Raw genomic sequence first — 20,000 nt, forward strand, 5'->3', positions numbered from 1 at the left:
GACTAGTTTGACATGACCTCATTTACATGATATACACGCGTGTGATTTGAACGATATTGTTATTTTATGAGTGGTCTTTCCCACGTATGTAGGATAAACATCATTATTCCCCCCCTCTGCTTCTTTCTCTCTGTAAAGGTGTAGGGCTAGTTATTTTTCGGTAACTTACCCAACAACCAAAATCACTTACCCAACAACGGGCCTGAATCCTCGATAGCTCACATGTTGATGAGTTAGACTTTGAGGGAACTACTTTAGCGATTGAAAAGTTCCGAACGCTCCAATGTACGAAATATACATCTCTAGACCAAACAATACAAACATACTGCATTTAAACTGGCAACTACAGGCTTGAACACATTAATCTCCATATAAAATCTATGATATGAGTTTGGTTGTTTTCTAAATCCAAATCTAACGATCAGTGCAGAGAAACTCGCTTTAGATCTCTTATGAGTGCACGCAAACTCCCAAGGCAAGTAACTCGCGTACGACAAGAGTAGTTCCCCTTTTAAATTTTCTGAACTGAGTTGCTTGGACAAGAGACTGCAATCCGACGGTTAGTTTTCGACAATATTTCATTTATAAATAGATTCCCGCAGTGGGGCACTGCGGTTATGAAATTAAAAGCCCCTCCTGTTTTTGGAACCGCAGGAGCTTTCTAGTTTGCTGTTAGGTAGATTTTTGGTTCCTCTTTCCTGTCATGCTCTCTTTTTCTTCATGAATTCTTTTCTTTTTTCTGCCTTCTTGCTCATTCACCTGTATTTTTTCCAAAAATCTCTTCTCTTGCCGTTTGTCTCGCGATTCATGTATAGTTTAATCTGTTAGTGTTCTGATGTAAGTCCAGCAGTAGATAGGTTAAGCCTATTTTAACATACTGGAAACTGGTAATCTTCCAGTAGGTATTAATTTAGTTTTACTAAAGCCTGCTGGGACACAAGTAATGGGTTAGTGCATTTGTAAACAGGAATCGCTTGACAAGTGGCCCCCTTCATCCCCCCCTTCCTCGTCCTGATATGGCTCTGCGTAGTCGGCTGGACGTTAAGCAACAAATAAACAAACAAACAAAAAATTATAAACAGATCACACCCAACCAAATGCACACATCGCATCAATTTAAAGAACATACAGCGGTTTCATACACTATTTTGCCCCAGAAAACGGAACTTCATACAGTTTTTAACGTTGGAACACGGGTGCAAAGGTTCGTCTGCTTGTCCCATTCGAAGAAAGAACATTTCCTAAGCGATACCAAAACATGACCAGAACACACACTATCTGCCTTTACCGGCACAGCAGAATAACAACATAACTGTGTACTTGATTTTAGTCCCAAACAGGGAAACTGACATGAAGTGTTAACAGAATTGATTGATTTTCCCTGAACTATACAACCGCGCATTATTCAATCGCCAGCGCAGGTAGACTGGTTGAGTGATTTGGATTCGATCAAACTTTCGCACAAAAACTCCTCTTTTCTTTGAATAACTGAAGAAAGGAGGAATAAAGAGGTTACATACCTCGTCTCAGTGATTATCAAAAATAATGGTCTCAGTTCGCGGTCATGAAAAAGCTCGCTGAAGCTCGCATTTTTCATGATCCGCAAACTTCGACCATTATTTTTGATAATCACTGAGACTCGGCATGTAACCTCTACTTATCCTACATAGCCTACGTGAGAGAGACACCCGTGAGATAATAATCGTTCAAATCACACGTGTGTATATCATGTAAATGAGGTCATGTCAAGCAAGTCTGGCAGCGACCTGTTTTTCCACTGCTTATGATGCCAAAGTCACCGAGACAAACGTCATTATAGAAACAAAAATTGCGCTCGCTAATTACCCTCGATGAATCTTTAGAACTAACACGTCACGCCACACTTTCAGAGTGACGTTTCTTTGCTTTGACGTAATAGATTGCACGAGGCTTTAGAAGAGATCGAGGTTCCAAAACAAGCGTCTTCAATTTAGCTGCCTCGTCTGCAAGACATTTTCAGTAAAATACACTAAGTACAATATGTAGGATAAACAGCATACTAAATGGCTTGCTGTGTCGTACCAGATTTACACGTTGCTTTTTCAAATAGTGAACAGCTCGCTTTCGCTCGCAGTTCAATATTTTTAAAAAAAAACTCGTGTAAATCTGGTACGGCACAGCAAGCCATGTCGTATGCTCTATTTTTACACAAATATCAATGATGGTGAACAGGAAGACTCCTCTGTTTCCACAGCTTGAGATCAACCCCAAGGATTTTTTCAGCAACCTGATAGCATGTAACCAGCAGCACCGCAGAGAATGGAACAGACGATTGCTATTGGGCGAGGACCGCACGGAATGGATCTTCAACGCCTGGACCACAAACATGGCTGTGTACTGGTACTGGGATGAAGTTATCGCCCCTGCTGGTACGGCCAATTTTATTAATCAAATTTTTTTTTTTTAAATAGATACAAATAAATATGTAAATATTCAACAAATTAATGAGTGTGTGCCAACATTTTTATTTATTTGCAAATCAGAGAGAAAACGTTTTTTTCGAAAAACTCGCGGAGATAGTTTGTTATTTCAGACACACACACACACACACACACACACACACACACACACACACACACGCAAACGCAAACGCACGCACGAACGAACGAACAAACGAACGAACGCACGCACGGACACAAACAAACACACACACACACACACACACAAACAAACACACACACAGACACACACAAACACACACACACGCACTCACTGACAGAAGCGAATCCATTTTGAACACATTTTTGTAACAAGTGTTGTACACTTTGTGACCTTGTACATACAGTAGTTCTAATAGCGAAGGAGGCACATTAAATAAACAAATAGTGTTCACCAGACTTCATTTGAACACTAGTGGATATTGAAGTAGAAATATGCGCAATGTCACAAAGTGTTCAAAACTTGTTACAGAAATGGGTTCAAACTGGGTTCAGAGTGTAAATACGTCGACATGTGCAATGTCACAAAGTGTTCAAAACTTGTTACAGAAATGTGTTCAAACTGGGTTCAGAGTGTAAATACGTCGACATGTGCAATGTCACAAAGTGTTCAAAACTTGTTACAGAAATGGGTTCAAACTGGGTTCAGAGTGTAAATACGTCGACATGTGCAATGTCACAAAGTGTTCAAAACTTGTTACAGAAATGTGTTCAAACTGGGTTCAGAGTGTAAATACGACATGTGCAATGTCACAAAGTGTTCAAAACTTGTTACAGAAATGTGTTCAAACTGGGTTCAGAGTGTAAATACGTCGACATGAGCAATGTCACAAAGTGTTCAAAACTTGTTACAGAAATGTGTTCAAACTGGGTTCAGAGTGTAAATACGACATGTGCAATGTCACAAAGTGTTCAAAACTTGTTACAGAAATGTGTTCAAACTGGGTTCAGAGTGTAAATACGTCGACATGTGCAATGTCACAAAGTGTTCAAAACTTGTTACAGAAATGGGTTCAAACTGGGTTCAGAGTGTAAATACGTCGACATGTGCAATATGTCACAAAGTGTTCAAAACTTGTTACAGAAATGTGTTCAAACTGGGTTCAGAGTGTAAATACGACATGTGCAATGTCACAAAGTGTTCAAAACTTGTTACAGAAATGGGTTCAAACTGGGTTCAGAGTGTAAATACGTCGACATGTGCAATATGTCACAAAGTGTTCAAAACTTGTTACAGAAATGTGTTCAAACTGGGTTCAGAGTGTAAATACGACATGTGCAATGTCACAAAGTGTTCAAAACTTGTTACAGAAATGTGTTCAAACTGGGTTCAGAGTGTAAATACGTCGACATGTGCAGTAAGAGTAAGTGAGAGTTATGCGGAATCAACAATCTTCTGTGACCTGAGAGAATAACAAGCATTGAAGTGAACAAGCGACTTTCATTTTCTTTTTCTTAAAAAAAAGGGAGTTAGGTCGTTCTGCAAAGCTGGGTACCATTCATTAATAGTCCAGTTGGATAATGATACAGACATTCAACAAAAACGTAGTATTTTTTCCCGTTAAATGTTAGTATATGTCACATCCTTTGGTTTCCATGTTGCATCGAGTGATGTGTTTTGAAATGTTTGAAATTTACTGAACGTAGACAATCAAAATGTGACCCTCCACCACGGAATGAGTCGCATGTCACCTTTGCATGATTTTCATATTAACCAAGTTCCAGTAATGTTCAAGAGTGAATTGTAGGATAAACAGAATACTACATGGCTTGTCTTAAAAAGGAGCAGGGAGTCTTAAATTGGGGGTAAATTTACAGAAAGTCTAAGAAAACAAAAGGAGGTGGTCTTACTGAAATTGGGGGTCTTAAAAGGGGGGTTCCACTGTATAACTATTACCACGTGCAGGCATTCTGCAGTTTGTGTGTGTGTGTGTGTGTGCGCGTGCGTGCGTGCGAATGCGTGCGTGTGTGTTTGCGTGTGTGCGTGCGTGGGTGCGTGTGTCTGTGCGTGTGTGTACTGTTCAAGAGTGAATTGTCGAGTGTGTGTGTATAACTATTACCACATGCAGGCATCCTACAGTTCCCGATGTACACGCACGACATGCCTCACAACCACACCTTTGTTGAGTGTGTGATATAACTATTACATGTACATGGCATCCTACAGTTCCCGATGTACACGTACGACATGCCTCACTACTACACCTTTGTTGAGTGTGTGTTATAACTATTACATGTACAACATGCAGGCATCCTACAGTTCCCGATGTACACGTACGACATGCCTCACTACTACACCTTTGTTGAGTGTGTGTTATAACTATTACATAATAATAATAATAATAAAGTGTATTTATATTGCGCCTATCCCTTACAAAAAACAAAAATATTTGGCTCTAAGCGCATTACAACATGTGAAGGACTTGGTACAATCAAGTCTGACAAGTACAACAGCACAATATACAGTCGGTCTCTTAGGTAAAAGCAGCTTCGACAGTTAAACACTTCTACTAAAAGATCCTCTAACAATTTACAAACATAGTTAAAGAACATCGAGTTAATAGGAATTAAAAAAAAAAAGGTTCTTATAATAAAACTATCTAGCGAACGACGAAGAAGAAGAAGAATAAAACTATCAATGTCAATGTATAACAAGTCATTCAACGTAAATGGCCAAAGAACAACAATAAAACAATGGTGATAAAACAGTTATACTCAATGGCTAATAACGAGGCAGAGTTAAATAGTATCGACACAAGATTAAAACAAAACATATTTCTGGAGACGAATTAACAACAATAAAGCAATGGTGATAAAACAGTTTTACTCAATGGCTAATAGCGAGGCAGAATTAAATAGTATCGACACAAGATTTAAACTAAACATATTCCTGGAGACGCATTTAATAATTATACATGTATCAAATAATCAATGTACAAAATACATCCTACAGTTCCCGATGTACACGTACGACATGCCTCACTACTACACCTTTGTTGAGTGTGTGTTATAACTATTACATGTACATGGCATCCTACAGTTCCCGATGTACACGTACGACATGCCTCACTACTACACCTTTGTTGAGTGTGTGTTATAACTATTACATGTACATGGCATCCTACAGTTCCCGATGTACACGTACGACATGCCTCACTACCACACCTTTGTTGAGTGTGTGTTATAACTATTACATGTACATGGCATCCTACAGTTCCCGATGTACACGTACGACATGCCTCACTACCACACCTTTGTTGAGTGTGTGTTATAACTATTACATGTACAACGTGCAGGCATCCTACAGTTCCAGCTGTACACGTACGACATGCCTCACTACCACACCTTTGTTGAGTGTGTGTTATAACTATTACATGTACAACGTGCAGGCATCCTACAGTTCCCGCTGTACACGTACGACATGCCTCACTACCACACCTTTGTTGAGTGTGTGTTATAACTATTACATGTACAACATGCAGGCATCCTACAGTTCCCGATGTACACGTACGACATGCCTCACTACTACACCTTTGGCGCCATCGGCTCTCTCTTTGGACAATTCATTCACCATCTTATTGATGACCGAGGTACAGTCATGTTTTATGTCTGTCAGTCTGTCTGTCTGTCTGTCTGTCTGTCTGAGAGAGAGAGAGAAGTGAGTGAGAATGTTTATTCGCGTAAACACAGGGTCCATTGCGAGAGGGTACGTGGGGTTTGGGAAATCGAACGATCGGCGATCATCAGTGTTCACATTGGTTACAGTCCGTTACAAACACAATGCATCGTTCGGAGGCATCCAACTTGTATTCCAAGTCAGGAAATAAGTGTTCCGTTTTCAACACGCTATTATCAATACGGATCGCGAGAGAGAGAGAGAGAGAGAGAGAGAGAGAGAGAGAGAGAGAGAGAGAGAGAGAGAGAGAGTTATATCCATCATTGAAGAACACGTCGCACATGTCTATAAGTATATAAATCCTTTAACAAAACAACTGCACACAAAGCTTTAATGCAGTTAACATTTTACTTACTGTTTTTGTCGCTAGTTGAAAAGTGAATTAGCGCTAGATGAAATCGTCATATTTTATGTCGAGCCGCCTTACACCATCAGGGCCGGACCAAATGAGTTGTAAGGGGGGGGTTCCTCCTTTTTTTGGGGGGAAAATCAGCGAAGTGGCGAAGCCACAAGCGCGCGCCTGCTTTTCAGGCGCGCGAACTAGGGGGGTCCGGGGGCATGCTCCCCCGGAAAATTTTTGAAAAACAGTTAAAATCTGTGCAATCTGGTCCTTGTTTTGAGGGTTAAGAGCAGCATTGTTTTGGTGCTAAAACTAGTAAAAAAAAAAACCACTCAAAGCAAGGTACATGCTTTTTCCAGGGGTGGGGTTCCGGAACCCCTGGAACCCCCCCTGGGTCCGGCCCTGCACCATATATATATATATTGCTATTTCATATGTTACGTGGATTTCCATTGGTCAATTGGGCAAAACTGAGCTCATTGTAAAAGTGATATCGACGACATTTCTGTCGATATCAGTTTTGATATCGACGACCTCTTTATTGCTTCCCCACTTCAAAAACAAAAACACCTAAATTTAAAAACAAACAAATGTATATGAAAATGTAATGATCCCAGAATTTAGTTGAGCAAGTGACTAAAGACTTTTTCAAAGAAAAGACATTTTTAAATACTGAAAAGTACAAGAAAAGAGTGAATGAACAAAAAGAAATAATAATCAGAGGGAGGGATATGGAACAGCCAAAACTGAGACAAATACTTTTGTAATTTCTTTACAGTAAATACAAAATGTCCAGAGAATTAGCAATATATCTAACATTGACTGACTGTGTGACGATATCTTCTGCTATTGGTCTGTTTCGACAGTGATATCAAAATCTCGACCTCCGGTCTCGATTTTGATATCACTGTCTCAACAGACCATAGCAGAAGATATCATCACACAGTCCGTCAATATTGGGTAATACATATCTAACGCAGATCTGTATGCTTCAATAAAGAATAACACATTTATAATAAAATGTTCTATGTCCATGTCGGAACTCTAACAATAAATAGACCTCTTCGACCTGTCAATTTTGCCCGAAAATGGCCGTTCTTCTAACACAACAGGTTTTAAATCAAACGGTCAAACCACAAAGATATTCCCTCAAACACATCTTCCTATCATTTTTGAGTCACTTGAGAAAAAGTGACTCTATGTAATCGGTCAGTGTTAGTCTGTCCGGCCGGCCGTCCGGCCGGCCGGCCGTCCGGCCGGCCGTCCGTAGACACCACCTTAACGTTGGACTTTTCTCGGAAACTATCAAAGCGATCGGGCTCATATTTTGTTTAGTCGTGACCTCCAATGACCTCTACACTTTAACGATGGTTTCGTTGACCTTTGACCTTTTTCAAGGTCACAGGTCAGCGTCAAAGGAAAAATTAGACATTTTATATCTTTGACAAAGTTCATCGGATGTGATTGAAACTTTGTAGGATTATTCTTTACATCAAAGTATTTACATCTGTAGCCTTTTACGAACGTTATCAGAAAAACAAGGGAGATAACTAGCCTTTTCTGTTCGGCAACACACAACTTAACGTTGGGCTTTTCTCGGAAACTATAAAAGTGACCGGGCTCAAATTTTATGTGAACGTGACTCATTGTGTTGTGAATAGCAATTTCTTCCTGTCCATCTGATGCCTCATTGTTATGGAGTGGTATAGCCCGGTTTTTAGACAATCATAAATGCCTCTACACAACTCTATAAATTTAGTATTTGTTTACAGACTTGAATGCAATCTGAATAGTTGTCCGCTACAGTAGCTTACAAGGCACAAGCGCACACGCACTCACACACGCAAAAACCTGGTGTTAAATGGATCTTGACACTGCCAAGACTAATTATTATTAGTTTACAAAGCTTTTTACATCACAAAATCATTTCCGGGCTTCGACCAGTACTCTAGGCCGACAACACCGCAAGAAACTCTACAGTCCAAGACGCAGACACCTTTTGGCTCAAACAAAGCAGCTTAACAGGTAAGACGAATAGGTATTCTACTGTACGTTACCCTACTGCCATCTTTCGGCTTTCAAGATGTTGGTATGGCTGTAAGTCCTTCAGACGACTGACAAGGGTGCACCAGTCCTCACGACACCGCAACCATTGCTTGACGTAGTCCTTGATCCTTCCAGTTCGTCTCGGCGGCTAACTGTAGAACCCTGCCAGCTCTCCATGCCATGGTCATGTACACCAAGCTGCAGTTGACTGGTTCAGTTCAGCCTCCGTCGATGAAACCCTCCAGTTGGAAACACTCAAAAGAGTGTAAAGCCAACATTTAGTACAGTCGCCGGCCTGGCATGAATATGAAAATGGAAGATATCACGTAAGCTGATAGGGAAAGTTCGTCAGTCTTCATCCTTCTTCAGTCAGATACCTAAAACAGGAGCCCGTCTGCTAAAGTGTTACGAAAAACATGAGTCGAGCTTGGCTCCTTGACGGCGACTGATTTTACAAAGTCGTTCTTGCTATGACATTGCCAGTGAGCTGTCGCCTGCATTACTTGCACGTGAAAAACCTTGTCAGTTACACAAAGGTTCAACTGCGGTCAACGCGACGGTATGCAGCCTATAGCCCTTTCCAATGTCTGACCATCGCTATAGTCTATTCTATTTACAACAATACACATTACCCCAGATACGAGTAAACCGCTTCGTAACATCCATATAATATTCAGAACTGCGAAAGTGACTCGATCGAGCGTTTGCTCTTCTTGTTGTTTATGTCGGGGAGTGGGAATGGATGTGGGAGTTCGCCAAGTTTAATATTTACATTTTTAAAATCTCATAATCCATATTACCTATCTATGTCAATCAGCAACATTATTTCAGCAAATACAAAAAAAACGCTCAGGTTAAATAAAATGTTTTTGAAAACCCCATATCTGAGAAATGACCATTGACTGACCATAGGTGCAACTCATGTGCGTGCGTGCGAGTGTGTGTGTGTGTGCGTGTGTGTGTGTCTTAAATGTTTGTGTGTGTATGTGTGTGTGTGTGTGTGTATGTGCGTGTGTGTGTGTGTGTGTTTGTGTGTGTGTGTGCGTGTGTGTGTGCGTGCAGTATGGATGTGGCGGACGTTGGGTGTTCTTACTTCGTATGTTATATTGTTTTTTTGTTTTTTTGAGTCACTTGAGAAAAAGTGACTCTATGTAATCGGTCAGTGTTAGTCTGTCCGGCCGGCCGTCCGGCCGGCCGTCCGGCCGGCCGTCCGTAGACACCACCTTAACGTTGGACTTTTCTCGGAAACTATCAAAGCGATCGGGCTCATATTTTGTTTAGTCGTGACCTCCAATGACCTCTACACTTTAACGATGGTTTCGTTGACCTTTGACCTTTTTCAAGGTCACAGGTCAGCGTCAAAGGAAAAATTAGACATTTTATATCTTTGACAAAGTTCATCGGATGTGATTGAAACTTTGTAGGATTATTCTTTACATCAAAGTATTTACATCTGTAGCCTTTTACGAACGTTATCAGAAAAACAAGGGAGATAACTAGCCTTTTCTGTTCGGCAACACACAACTTAACGTTGGGCTTTTCTCGGAAACTATAAAAGTGACCGGGCTCAAATTTTATGTGAACGTGACTCATTGTGTTGTGAATAGCAATTTCTTCCTGTCCATCTGATGCCTCATATAATATTCAGAACTGCGAAAGTGACTCGATCGAGCGTTTGCTCTTCTTGTTCAAGGTTGTTGTCATATGTTGTTTGGTTGTTTTTAAGATCAGATGAACCACACTTTTCCATCCATTGTATTAATTGTATGGACAATAAATGATCTTATGTATAATGTCTTTTGTCATCATTTTCACGAGTTTTCATTCACAAGCACCTGGGAAATAAATCTCATGTTCCCCGGGGAATAAATCCCCGGTTACCATAGTTGGAAGAAGCCCTATTACATGGATAATCAAAAGCAAACCCAATAGAAACGCTCGAGGATTCTTCGGCTCTTTTCATTGGCGTTTCCCCAGACCTAAACAGACGACAAGACACTGCTTTGCAAAGTTCCAAAAACCAACTGGCAAACTGGCAAAAGTAAACAAAAAAACAAAACTACTTCAATAAATTCGTCACAAACAAATGAAACCTACCAATATGTTATGTCTTCTTACAAAGTCACGGAGTGCGTGTATCTGTGTTTCGATACACAGACGTTCGGAGAAACACGAACGTCAAGTTCAAGTAAAACGACACCTGACACACACATTTTGACCCGTGCACAAGACGTTGTATCGATAAACGAAGCACAAGTAAGAAACAATAATAAAAGCAAAGAAAATAGCAACACGATATGCAAACATCTAACAAAGCCGAGCAAGCAGAATGACAGGTCTAATGAAAAACAAAGAGGTAGGGCCTACCGAGTCGGAAACAAGATCGCGATTCTTTCGTTCGCTGCACGACGCAAATCTTCTGTGACCTTTGACCAAACGTAGCTTCCACATTCGATCACCGTGCTCAGCTTAATATTTACAACAGAAAGCCGAGGGGGTGGAATACCGAGATGAACCTACAGAAATGTGCATCCTCAAACCTGACATATTCATCCCAACTCATTCAATGAACTCAAAAACACAGAAAGTTGCTTTCACACGCCATCTTTGATTGCCAGTGGTTATCAAACCGGGACCCGTGTGGTTATCAGCACGGGACCCGTGTTTCAAAGCATGGCTCCCTGGGTTGATTGTGCACTTGTTTTCTCACTACCAAAATGATGACAAAAACGATGTTTGATGGTTTGTTGACAGACCAGCTTTTTTGTCGGTCCTCGGGGGGCATATCGACTTTTGTTTCATATTTATTGACCGCGGCCTTCGGCCATGGTCAATAAATATGAAACAAAAGACGATATGCTCCCCCTCGGACAGACAAAAAAGCTGGTCTGTCAACAACCCATCAAACATCTTATAATGTCTTATGTATCAGGTCGACGATGGGACAAGGGAGGAGTCTTAATGAAAGCCAAGAACGGGTGGTGGAGCAACCAGACTACGGAAAACTTCGATAAAGCTGCACAGTGCGTGGCTAACATCTACAATAACGTCACACAGGGACCCTACTACAGCGATAACGGTAACGAGGTTACGGTGAGTTTGTGATCTGAAAAACAAAAGGGACGTAAACGCGCTAAATGCATACGACATGTGCAATAGCGTGGGTGAGAGGTGTTCGGAACCAGTCTCCTGGCCCTGAGAGAATAACAAGCATTGAAATGAACAAGCGACTTTCATCCTCCAGTACCCAATATTGACGGACTGTGTGATGATATCTTCTGCTATGGTCTGTTGAGACAGTGATATCAAAATCAATCTCTCTCTCTCTCAATTTACAGTTTTAAATTCTAAGTGCCCCCCCCCCCCCTCCTCCCTTACGAACTAATTGATCCGCCCCTGGATACAAAGGGGGGTTGTATATCGAGATGTTTGAAGGAGGCCTGCCTTACTTACCTTATCTTATGCGTTGTTCAGGTGGATGTATATCGAGATGTTTGAAGGAGGCCTTACTGATCTTATGCGTTGTTCAGGTGGATGTATATCGAGATGTTTGAAGGAGGCCTACCTTACTTACCTTATCTTATGCGTTGTTCAGGTGGATGTATATCGAGATGTTTGAAGGAGGCCTGCCTTACTTACCTTATCTTATGCGTTGTTCAGGTGGATGTATATCGAGATGTTTGAAGGAGGCCTGCCTTACTTACCTTATCTTATGCGTTGTTCAGGTGGATGTATATCGAGATGTTTGAAGGAGTCCTGCCTTACTTACCTTATCTTATGCGTTGTTCAGGTGGATGTATATCGAGATGTTTGAAGGAGTCCTACCTTACTTACCTTATCTTATGCGTTGTTCAGGTGGATGTATATCGAGATGTATGAAGGAGGCCTAACTTACTTACCTTATCTTATGCGTTGTTCAGGTGGATGTTGATGGTGACAAGTACGCTGGAAAAGCGATGACCATTACCACTGGTATCCGTCTGGCTTACAACGTGAGTGGTCATCGGTCAGACTTTGTGTCTGTCTAATTGTTCGTAATGCAGGTCGTTCTCTGTCTTCTTTCGTCTCATTTTTCTGTCATATTTCTCAGCTTCTGTCTCTGTCTGTCTGTCTGTCTGTCTGTCTTGTCTGTGTGTGTGCGTGTGTGTATGTGTGTGTGTGTGTGTGTGTTTGTGTGTGTGTGTGTTTGTGTGTGTGTGTGTGTGTGTGTGTGTGTGTGTGTGTGTGTGTGTGTGTGTGTGTAAGTGTGTGTGTGTACGTGTATGTCTCTCTTTCTCTCTCTATCTGTCTCTCTGATGTTTCACTATGTGTATGTCTGTGTCTCTCTCGCTTTTTGTCTGTCTCCCCCCTCCCTCCCCGTCTCTCTCTCTCTCTCTCCTCTCTCTCTCTCTTTCTCTCTCTCTCTCTCTCCTCTCTCTCTCTCTCTCTCTCTCTCTCTCTCTCTCTCTCTCTCTCTCTCTCTCTCTCTCTCTCGTTTTCGGTACGTATTACAAATGGGCATGTAAAAACCATTATCATTGACAAGGCAATCACTTTGCATGATTCTCTGCACATGAGTTGAAGCACTGGAAATAAGTGTCTTTATCCGTTTAGTTGAACCACTGAAAAGAAAAGTTTACATGTATATGTTTTTCTCCAGGCGTACAAAGCGTGGCAGAAGACACATGGAACTGACCCATATCCCCCGGGACTGAAATATACCCCCGAACAACTCTTCTTCATCGCGCATGCGCAGGTCTGAAAGAGGATTTATGTCAGTGGGGGTGGGGTGGGGTGGGGTTGGGATGTGTAAGAGTGAGAGAGAAAGGGGGGGGGGTAAGAGTGTCAGCGGGGGGGGGGGGGGGGGGGGGAGGGTGTGCGCGTGCGTGCAAATGTATGTGTTGTGTGTGTCTGTGTGTGTTATCATGTATGTGGTATGTGTGTGTGTTATCATGTATGTGGTGTGTGTGTGTGTGTTATATCATGTATGTGGTGTGTGTGTGTGTGTGTGTGTTATCATGTATGTGGTGTATGTGTGTGTGTGTGTGTGTGTGTGTGTGTGTGTGTGTGTGTGTGTGTGTGTGTGTGTGTGTATGTGTGTGTGTGTGTGGTTTATTAATGTTTTTGTTTATGTGTACAGGTCTTCTGTTACAACCGAGATCCAGTTTGGGACTACATTTTGACGGCCTTTTTGAGAAGAAGCCGTGTGAACGAGGAAACAAGGTAATTAATCACGAATGAACTACGATATATCAGTATTAAGCTTCGATCAGTTGCACGCCATAACCTGAATGGTATCTTTGTCCTGTACCCAAGTTGTTTTTAGTTGTCCACATATCTTTGGTTTAAGTTTGCTTTATTCCTAATTAGATAAATTGCTATTGTTCCAAAATCAATAATAGAAAGACAAGAAAAATTTAGTCTACAGAACGTTTAATTCCAGTTTCCGGAACTGGGGGAATTGTGAGATACGCATGCGTACGGATAGCCATTACCCGTGTGACGGTACGAGGAGCCGTTCGAACATGACTTCTACATCGCTGGAACAGCCTTTAGATATGGCAAATGTAGACGACACGTCTTTGGAGGATAACTCAAAAAAAGACTGAGATACAGTCAAAGGTGACGGAGTATAATGGGCAAAACGTAACGTAAAACGGTGTTCGACCATTTTGGAAACGACAACAATTCAGACATGAGTCATGGTAGCATTTACCATCGATAAGTATCTGTTGTGTATCTTTTTTACATTTAGTCAAGTTTTGACTAAATGTTTTAGCATAGAGGGGGAATCGAGACGAGGGTCGTGGTGTATGTGTGTGTGTGTGTGTGTGTGTGTGTGTGTGTGTGTGTGTGTGTGTGTGTGTGTGTGTGTGTGTGTGTGTCTGTGCGTGTGTGTGTGTAGAGCGATTCAGACTAAACTACTGGACCGATCTTTATGAAATTTGACATGAGAGTTCCTGGGAATGATATCCCCGGACGTTTAAATACCTTTGATGATGTCAAATCCGGCTTTTTGTAAAAGTTGAGGCGGAACTGTCACACCCTCATTTTTCAATCAAATTGAGTGAAATTTTGGCAAAGCAATCTTCGACGAAGGCCGGGGTTTGGTATTGCATTTCAGCTTGGTGTCTTAAAAACTAATGAGTGAGTTTGGTCATTAAAAATCGGAAACTTGTAATTAAATGTTTTTTTTATTAAACGATCCAAAAACAATTTCATCTTATTCTTCGTCATTTTCTGATTCCAAAAACATATAAATATGTCATATTTGGATTAAAAACAAGCTCTGAAAATTAAAAATATAAAAATCATGATCAAAATTAAATTTCCGAAATCGATTTAAAAACAATTTCGTCTTATTCCTTGTCGGTTCCTGATTCCAAAAACATATAGATATGATATGTTTGGATTAAAAACACGCTCAGAAAGTTAAAACGAAGAGGTAGGCGGTCAAATGTCCTTGTTCGGATCCAAATTATTTTTGGAAGGTGGATTAGGGGAAGTTTTTTTTCAACTAAACGCTTCGCGTCGTCGAATTGGCCCTAAAAGAAATTCGGAAATCCCCCCTTAAAAATGATGTGATCCGCCCCTGGACTTTCAGCAACGCTTCCGGTGGGTGTTTTTGTTTGCACATGTATCCGCTCTTTACTCCAAAGAACGCCCCGAGACGCTCCTAAATTTGCAAAATGTGGATGCATCAGCTTGTCTGTGTTTTAGTGTGAATAAATGTAAGCTTTTTTGATTTTTTTACCGCAACATTAATATTAAGGCAAATTCCTGGTGCTCCATGCAATACTGTGAATTCTGTATGAATCACAAGCTTACATCATGCAAAAGAACCTCGTAATCGCCACATTCTCTTCTCCCTTTCAGAGTAAACATCCCTCTTCAGGAGTTACCAGAATTCAGCCAGGCTTTCGGATGTCAAGCGTCGGATAACATGGTTCCTGACAACCGGTGCACTTACTATTGATACAATGACGTCATCCGATACTGCCATAGTGACATCATCCAATACCGACGTCATGTGATCGAACATTCATCAGACATTGCTTATAATTATGTGTATGTGATGTGTGTGGGCAACTTCAATCTGCCGACTGTTAGCTCAACGTTTTGTATCTGTCATCTTTGACATATGAATTTTAATCAGTTTGTTTGAGTTTCTCCCTAATACTATGCATTTGTGCAACGTAAACCGCCTGTTTAGTTTACAAACTATTTCTGAACGGCCGCATTTGCTGTACAGTCGAACCCACCTATAAAAACATCGCTTATAAGAAACATCGCTTACAAAAAAAGGAATTTTTATTACCCTGCCGGCAAATGTCTTCTTTCTTTCACTTAAAATTCTCCGGATAAGGAAACTCCGTTGTAAGAAGGTACCGCTTATAAGAAAGGAGTTTTTATCTCCCTTGACACACCTTCCTCGGATAATTATATATATGTATGTAGAACTGTGTCGTGCACTAAGTAGCACATCTTAAATGACTCATCGATTGTTGAAATATTATTTCAGTGGGTTGTTTCATTTTTCATCCTTTTCTTAACTTTTGCTTTCTTTCTGTACATATGTCTGTCTAACTGTCTTATTTCGTTCTCTCTCTTTCTCGTCAGTCACCGTGTGTATCACATTCATACCCCGTTTATTCCAAACACTAATACGTATGACACCTTTCATTAATTAGGATTAAAATTACGACCTTATACCTTGTAAAAAAAAAAAAATTTGTTTGTACGTTTGTTTGTTAGTTTGCTTGTGTGTTTGTTTGTTTGTTAATTTGTTTGCTTCAGGGTGATTTAAAAAAAATTCTATTGATATTTATTCTTCCTACGCCTGATGCAGGCCTATATTTTTTAATATGCGCAACCATTATTATGAATTTGCTTTTCGATTCATTTTTTCCCTCTTCTGAAGCGATAAATATTCTTTACTGTAATCTAATCTTCACGAGTTACTATTATCAAACCTGACCAAGTTCTGGGAATATTCTAGCCGTGATATTTTTCAAGTGCAATAAAAATGATGATTTAAAGAGTCTACTGGTGTGTGAATACCCAATTCCAATGTACTCGCAGACACACGAACGCACACACACACACACACACACACACACACACACACACACGCGCGCTAGCACACGCACACACAAATATGTACACACACACTCACACACATACCGCACGCACGCACACGCACGCACACACACACACACACATACCGGCCGCACGCACACACACATACACACACGCACGCACACGCATCACTGTGGTTACCTAAGAGCGGCTACAGGTGGCAAACGTGGAATAATGTAGGATAACCGCTTACCGAATAATGTAATTTCGTGTCGGTGCAGTTCGCATTTGAACAAGTTGTGCTTGCAAACGAGTTGTTTTTGTTGACAGCTCTGTCTTATGGTTGGTTATTTGGTTGTTGACATTAATTGTTTGTCGATTGGATGGTATTGCCAGTTTGTGTGTGTGTCTCTCTGTATGTCAGTCTGTCTGTTTGGATGTCTGCCTTTCTTTGTCTGCCACTATCTCTCTTTCTGGGCTTTCAGTTATATCCAAATGTTTAAAAAAAGAAATTGGAGAACTTAATACTTTTTTAACCCTATGTGGCGGCTGATGTCTGTGATGCTCGCAAAGATCCGAGCATGAAGGGGAAGCAACTTCCTGTTGGTGTGCTAACTACTGAGTATTTGCCCTTGGTCTCGTCTTTTTTTAATCTAACCGGTTGGTCAGCGTGTGGCAGTTGTTGTCCAAGATGCAGTCCTCACGCCGTAGACGGTGGCACGCCTAGTTTTTTCCACCGCAGGAACAACACCCAATTCGTTCCCCCGCAAGACGAACAACATGGTAGGTGTCTCCAAATCAATGCCTTAAAATAGTAGATAACCAGACTTTCTAGTATTGAAGCTTATATCATACTGTTCTGTACTTTATTTTGTATTGGATCAGCTAGTTGTCTTACCATTTACACTCTCGTGTACTACATAAGAGAAGAAATGTCATCAAGACAAGTCAGAAATACTGTCTCCCACGTTAAAAATGTTGAAATAACACAAAGCACGGTCAACAGAAGGGCTTAAATCTTTTTGCTGGTCAAAGTCAAACTACTTGTGGATACTGCTCTTCATTTTTAAGTTTAAGCTTACCTTAGTTTAGACTCACGATCGGTTCAAAGATCAACAGTGAAATTTGACGGGGTAAGATCCCCCGCAGCTTGGTCGATTTGCCTACTACGCCCCACCGCAACACTAGGGTAAGATCCCCCGCCGTTATGTTTATCAGAAAAAATGACATACAGCTATAATTTTTGTGTAAATCCACTAATTATGGATGTGATTGGACTCTGACATCTTCAGATGTACTCCAACATTTGGCACGAGCAATAAGTCACCGATTAACCATTGTTTTAGTGTGTGTGCGTGTGCGTGTGTGTGTGTGTGTGTGCGCGCGCGTGCGTGCGTGTATGTGTGCGTGCGTGCATGTGTGTGTGTGTGTGTGTGTGTGAAAGAATTGCACATAAATATGTCCACTTTACACAGGAAGCTGTGAGGTTGTTACTTTTTGCTTTGAGTCCAGAGATATACTCTGACAGGCATGCAAGACTTCATATGATGAGGAGAATCGTTTGTACTTGACGGATTGTGCTTTTTAACAAAGCAGAATTATAAAACAAAAACAATAAGCACTCAACTCTCTGTCTCTTTTTTCTTTTTTTTGTGGTCATAAACAAAACAAACCTGATTAACTGCGTGTCATATAAAACTGTCGAGCACACTTATTCTTGAATGTTATGGAAATTAAAAGAAGTTGTTCCTCTGCAAGTGTGTGAATGTAGGCATTATAGTAGCCTATATGTGTTACAGCGATGTTAAATATGCAGTTTCCATCTTGTTGAGCCCGACGCCTATGCCTGGCAAGACCAGAGCGATGCTTATACCGCTTCATGCACGCATTGCATAAATAAGCGTAGCCAGTAGAGTGGGTGATTTGGTGGTCACGAAGATACTTTCTTCTCATGAACGACTTTTGACAGGTTTGGCACTAAAACCCCGGCTTTTCACCCAGACATATATGCTTGTCCAGACTGCGTTTGTGTGCGTACGATTTTTTGCAAACACCACACTGGAAAGGTTTGGTGCCTGCATGCTTGTTCATATGAGACTGGTAATCTACCTGTCGAACAAACCTCTTGTCACAAACTATGCATACAAAACGAGATTCGTTGCCATGTTTCTCACGTTTGTGATTGTCCAATGTTCGCTTGTGTTTGTATGCTGATCCGCATTCGTCACACAAATGGAGGAGACCAACCTTCTTCGGTGTAGAAGTCTGTAAAGGGACTGTCTCACCTATAGTCACCTCACTACTGATGTCTAGGTAGCTGTCGATTACTTCCCCAGACACCTCCCCGGCAGATAGCGTGTGGTCGCTGGTCTCCATCTGTCAAATAAAAACGCTTCAAACGGGTCAGTTTTGCTGTGCATGATGTGCTTTTTCAGCGCGCATGTGCGGGGGGGCGTAGTAGGCACTCCGGCAAAAATGCGGGGGACCTTATCTGGTGTCTGCGGGGGACCTTACCCACTGAGAATCGAGTACCACAAAATAACGCTAGATTAGAGCAGCTTATCCACGATGCTGGTGCCCAAAAACGCGCATACAAGGCTGCAAGGTATCGAAGATTAAACTGTGAGTATTAAAATAGTGCTTTAAATGGTAGTTCTAGGTTAATTTGTACGAAATTGAGACCTCTCTGTATAATTTTCACGGACTTCGGCAGAAAATCGAACGCCACTGTTCACGAGTACACAACAAGACATAAGTTACATATTATACATATAGCCTAGGCAATTCTGCTTCAGAATATCTATTCTTGATAATGTGATTTGCCACAACGTACCTTCACAGGGCAATTCCTTTGCGAGATAACAATTTTGCTTCCGCGTGCGGGGGAACGAATTGGGTGTTGTTCCTGCGGTGGAAAAAACTAGGCGTGCCACCGTCTACGGCGTGGTCCTCATCCTTGGTCGTCTTCAGGAGCTGTGTGAGAAAAGTGAAGGGTTGAATCCAACACAGATGGGCGCAATGACTTGGTGGTACGATGCCAGCCTCCATAGCGGAAGGTCACGCGGGTTCGAATCCCAGCCGCGCCTGGTGGGCTAAGGTGGCGATTTTTCCGATCTCCCAGGTCAACTTATGTGCAGACCTGCTAGTGCCTTGTCCCCCTTCGTCAGTGTGTACACGCCGCACAAGACAAAGCCTTTAATCCATGTCAGACTGAGTTCGTTGGGTTATAGAAACACAAAAATACCCAGCATGCTATACCCGAAAGAGGCTGTCTGGATTGCGGGATTAAAAACGGTCATACACGTATACAAGCCCACTCGTGCAAAAAACGTGAGTCACAGAACGTGGGAGTTTCAGCCCATGAACGAAGAAGAATTAAGCCATTTTAAGTGACACAAATATA

General features: G+C 41.4%; 2 protein-coding genes across 3 annotated transcripts in view; one reads left to right on the forward strand and one right to left on the reverse strand.

Moving 5' to 3' along the window:
- Positions 1-16,557, forward strand: part of LOC138970770 (endothelin-converting enzyme homolog) — a 42,745-nt gene extending 26,188 nt beyond the window's left edge. For both annotated transcript variants that reach the window (XM_070343292.1, XM_070343291.1), the window contains 7 exons: positions 2,234-2,408; positions 5,960-6,067; positions 11,472-11,632; positions 12,460-12,531; positions 13,179-13,274; positions 13,659-13,741; positions 15,395-16,557. In XM_070343292.1, the coding sequence (XP_070199393.1) occupies positions 2,234-2,408; positions 5,960-6,067; positions 11,472-11,632; positions 12,460-12,531; positions 13,179-13,274; positions 13,659-13,741; positions 15,395-15,494 (795 nt within the window). In that variant the 3' untranslated portion in view covers positions 15,495-16,557. The remainder of the gene's footprint in view (positions 1-2,233; positions 2,409-5,959; positions 6,068-11,471; positions 11,633-12,459; positions 12,532-13,178; positions 13,275-13,658; positions 13,742-15,394) is intronic.
- Positions 16,558-19,547: 2,990 nt separating this feature from the next.
- LOC138971943 (endothelin-converting enzyme 1-like) overlaps positions 19,548-20,000 on the reverse strand; it is a 41,795-nt gene continuing 41,342 nt past the window's right edge. The window contains exon 11 of the mRNA XM_070344789.1: positions 19,548-19,570. Within this exon, the coding sequence (XP_070200890.1) occupies positions 19,548-19,570 (23 nt within the window). The remainder of the gene's footprint in view (positions 19,571-20,000) is intronic.

The sequence above is a fragment of the Littorina saxatilis genome, linkage group LG7, assembly GCF_037325665.1.
Source record: "Littorina saxatilis isolate snail1 linkage group LG7, US_GU_Lsax_2.0, whole genome shotgun sequence".
In the NCBI taxonomy this organism is placed as follows: Eukaryota; Metazoa; Mollusca; class Gastropoda; order Littorinimorpha; family Littorinidae; genus Littorina; species Littorina saxatilis.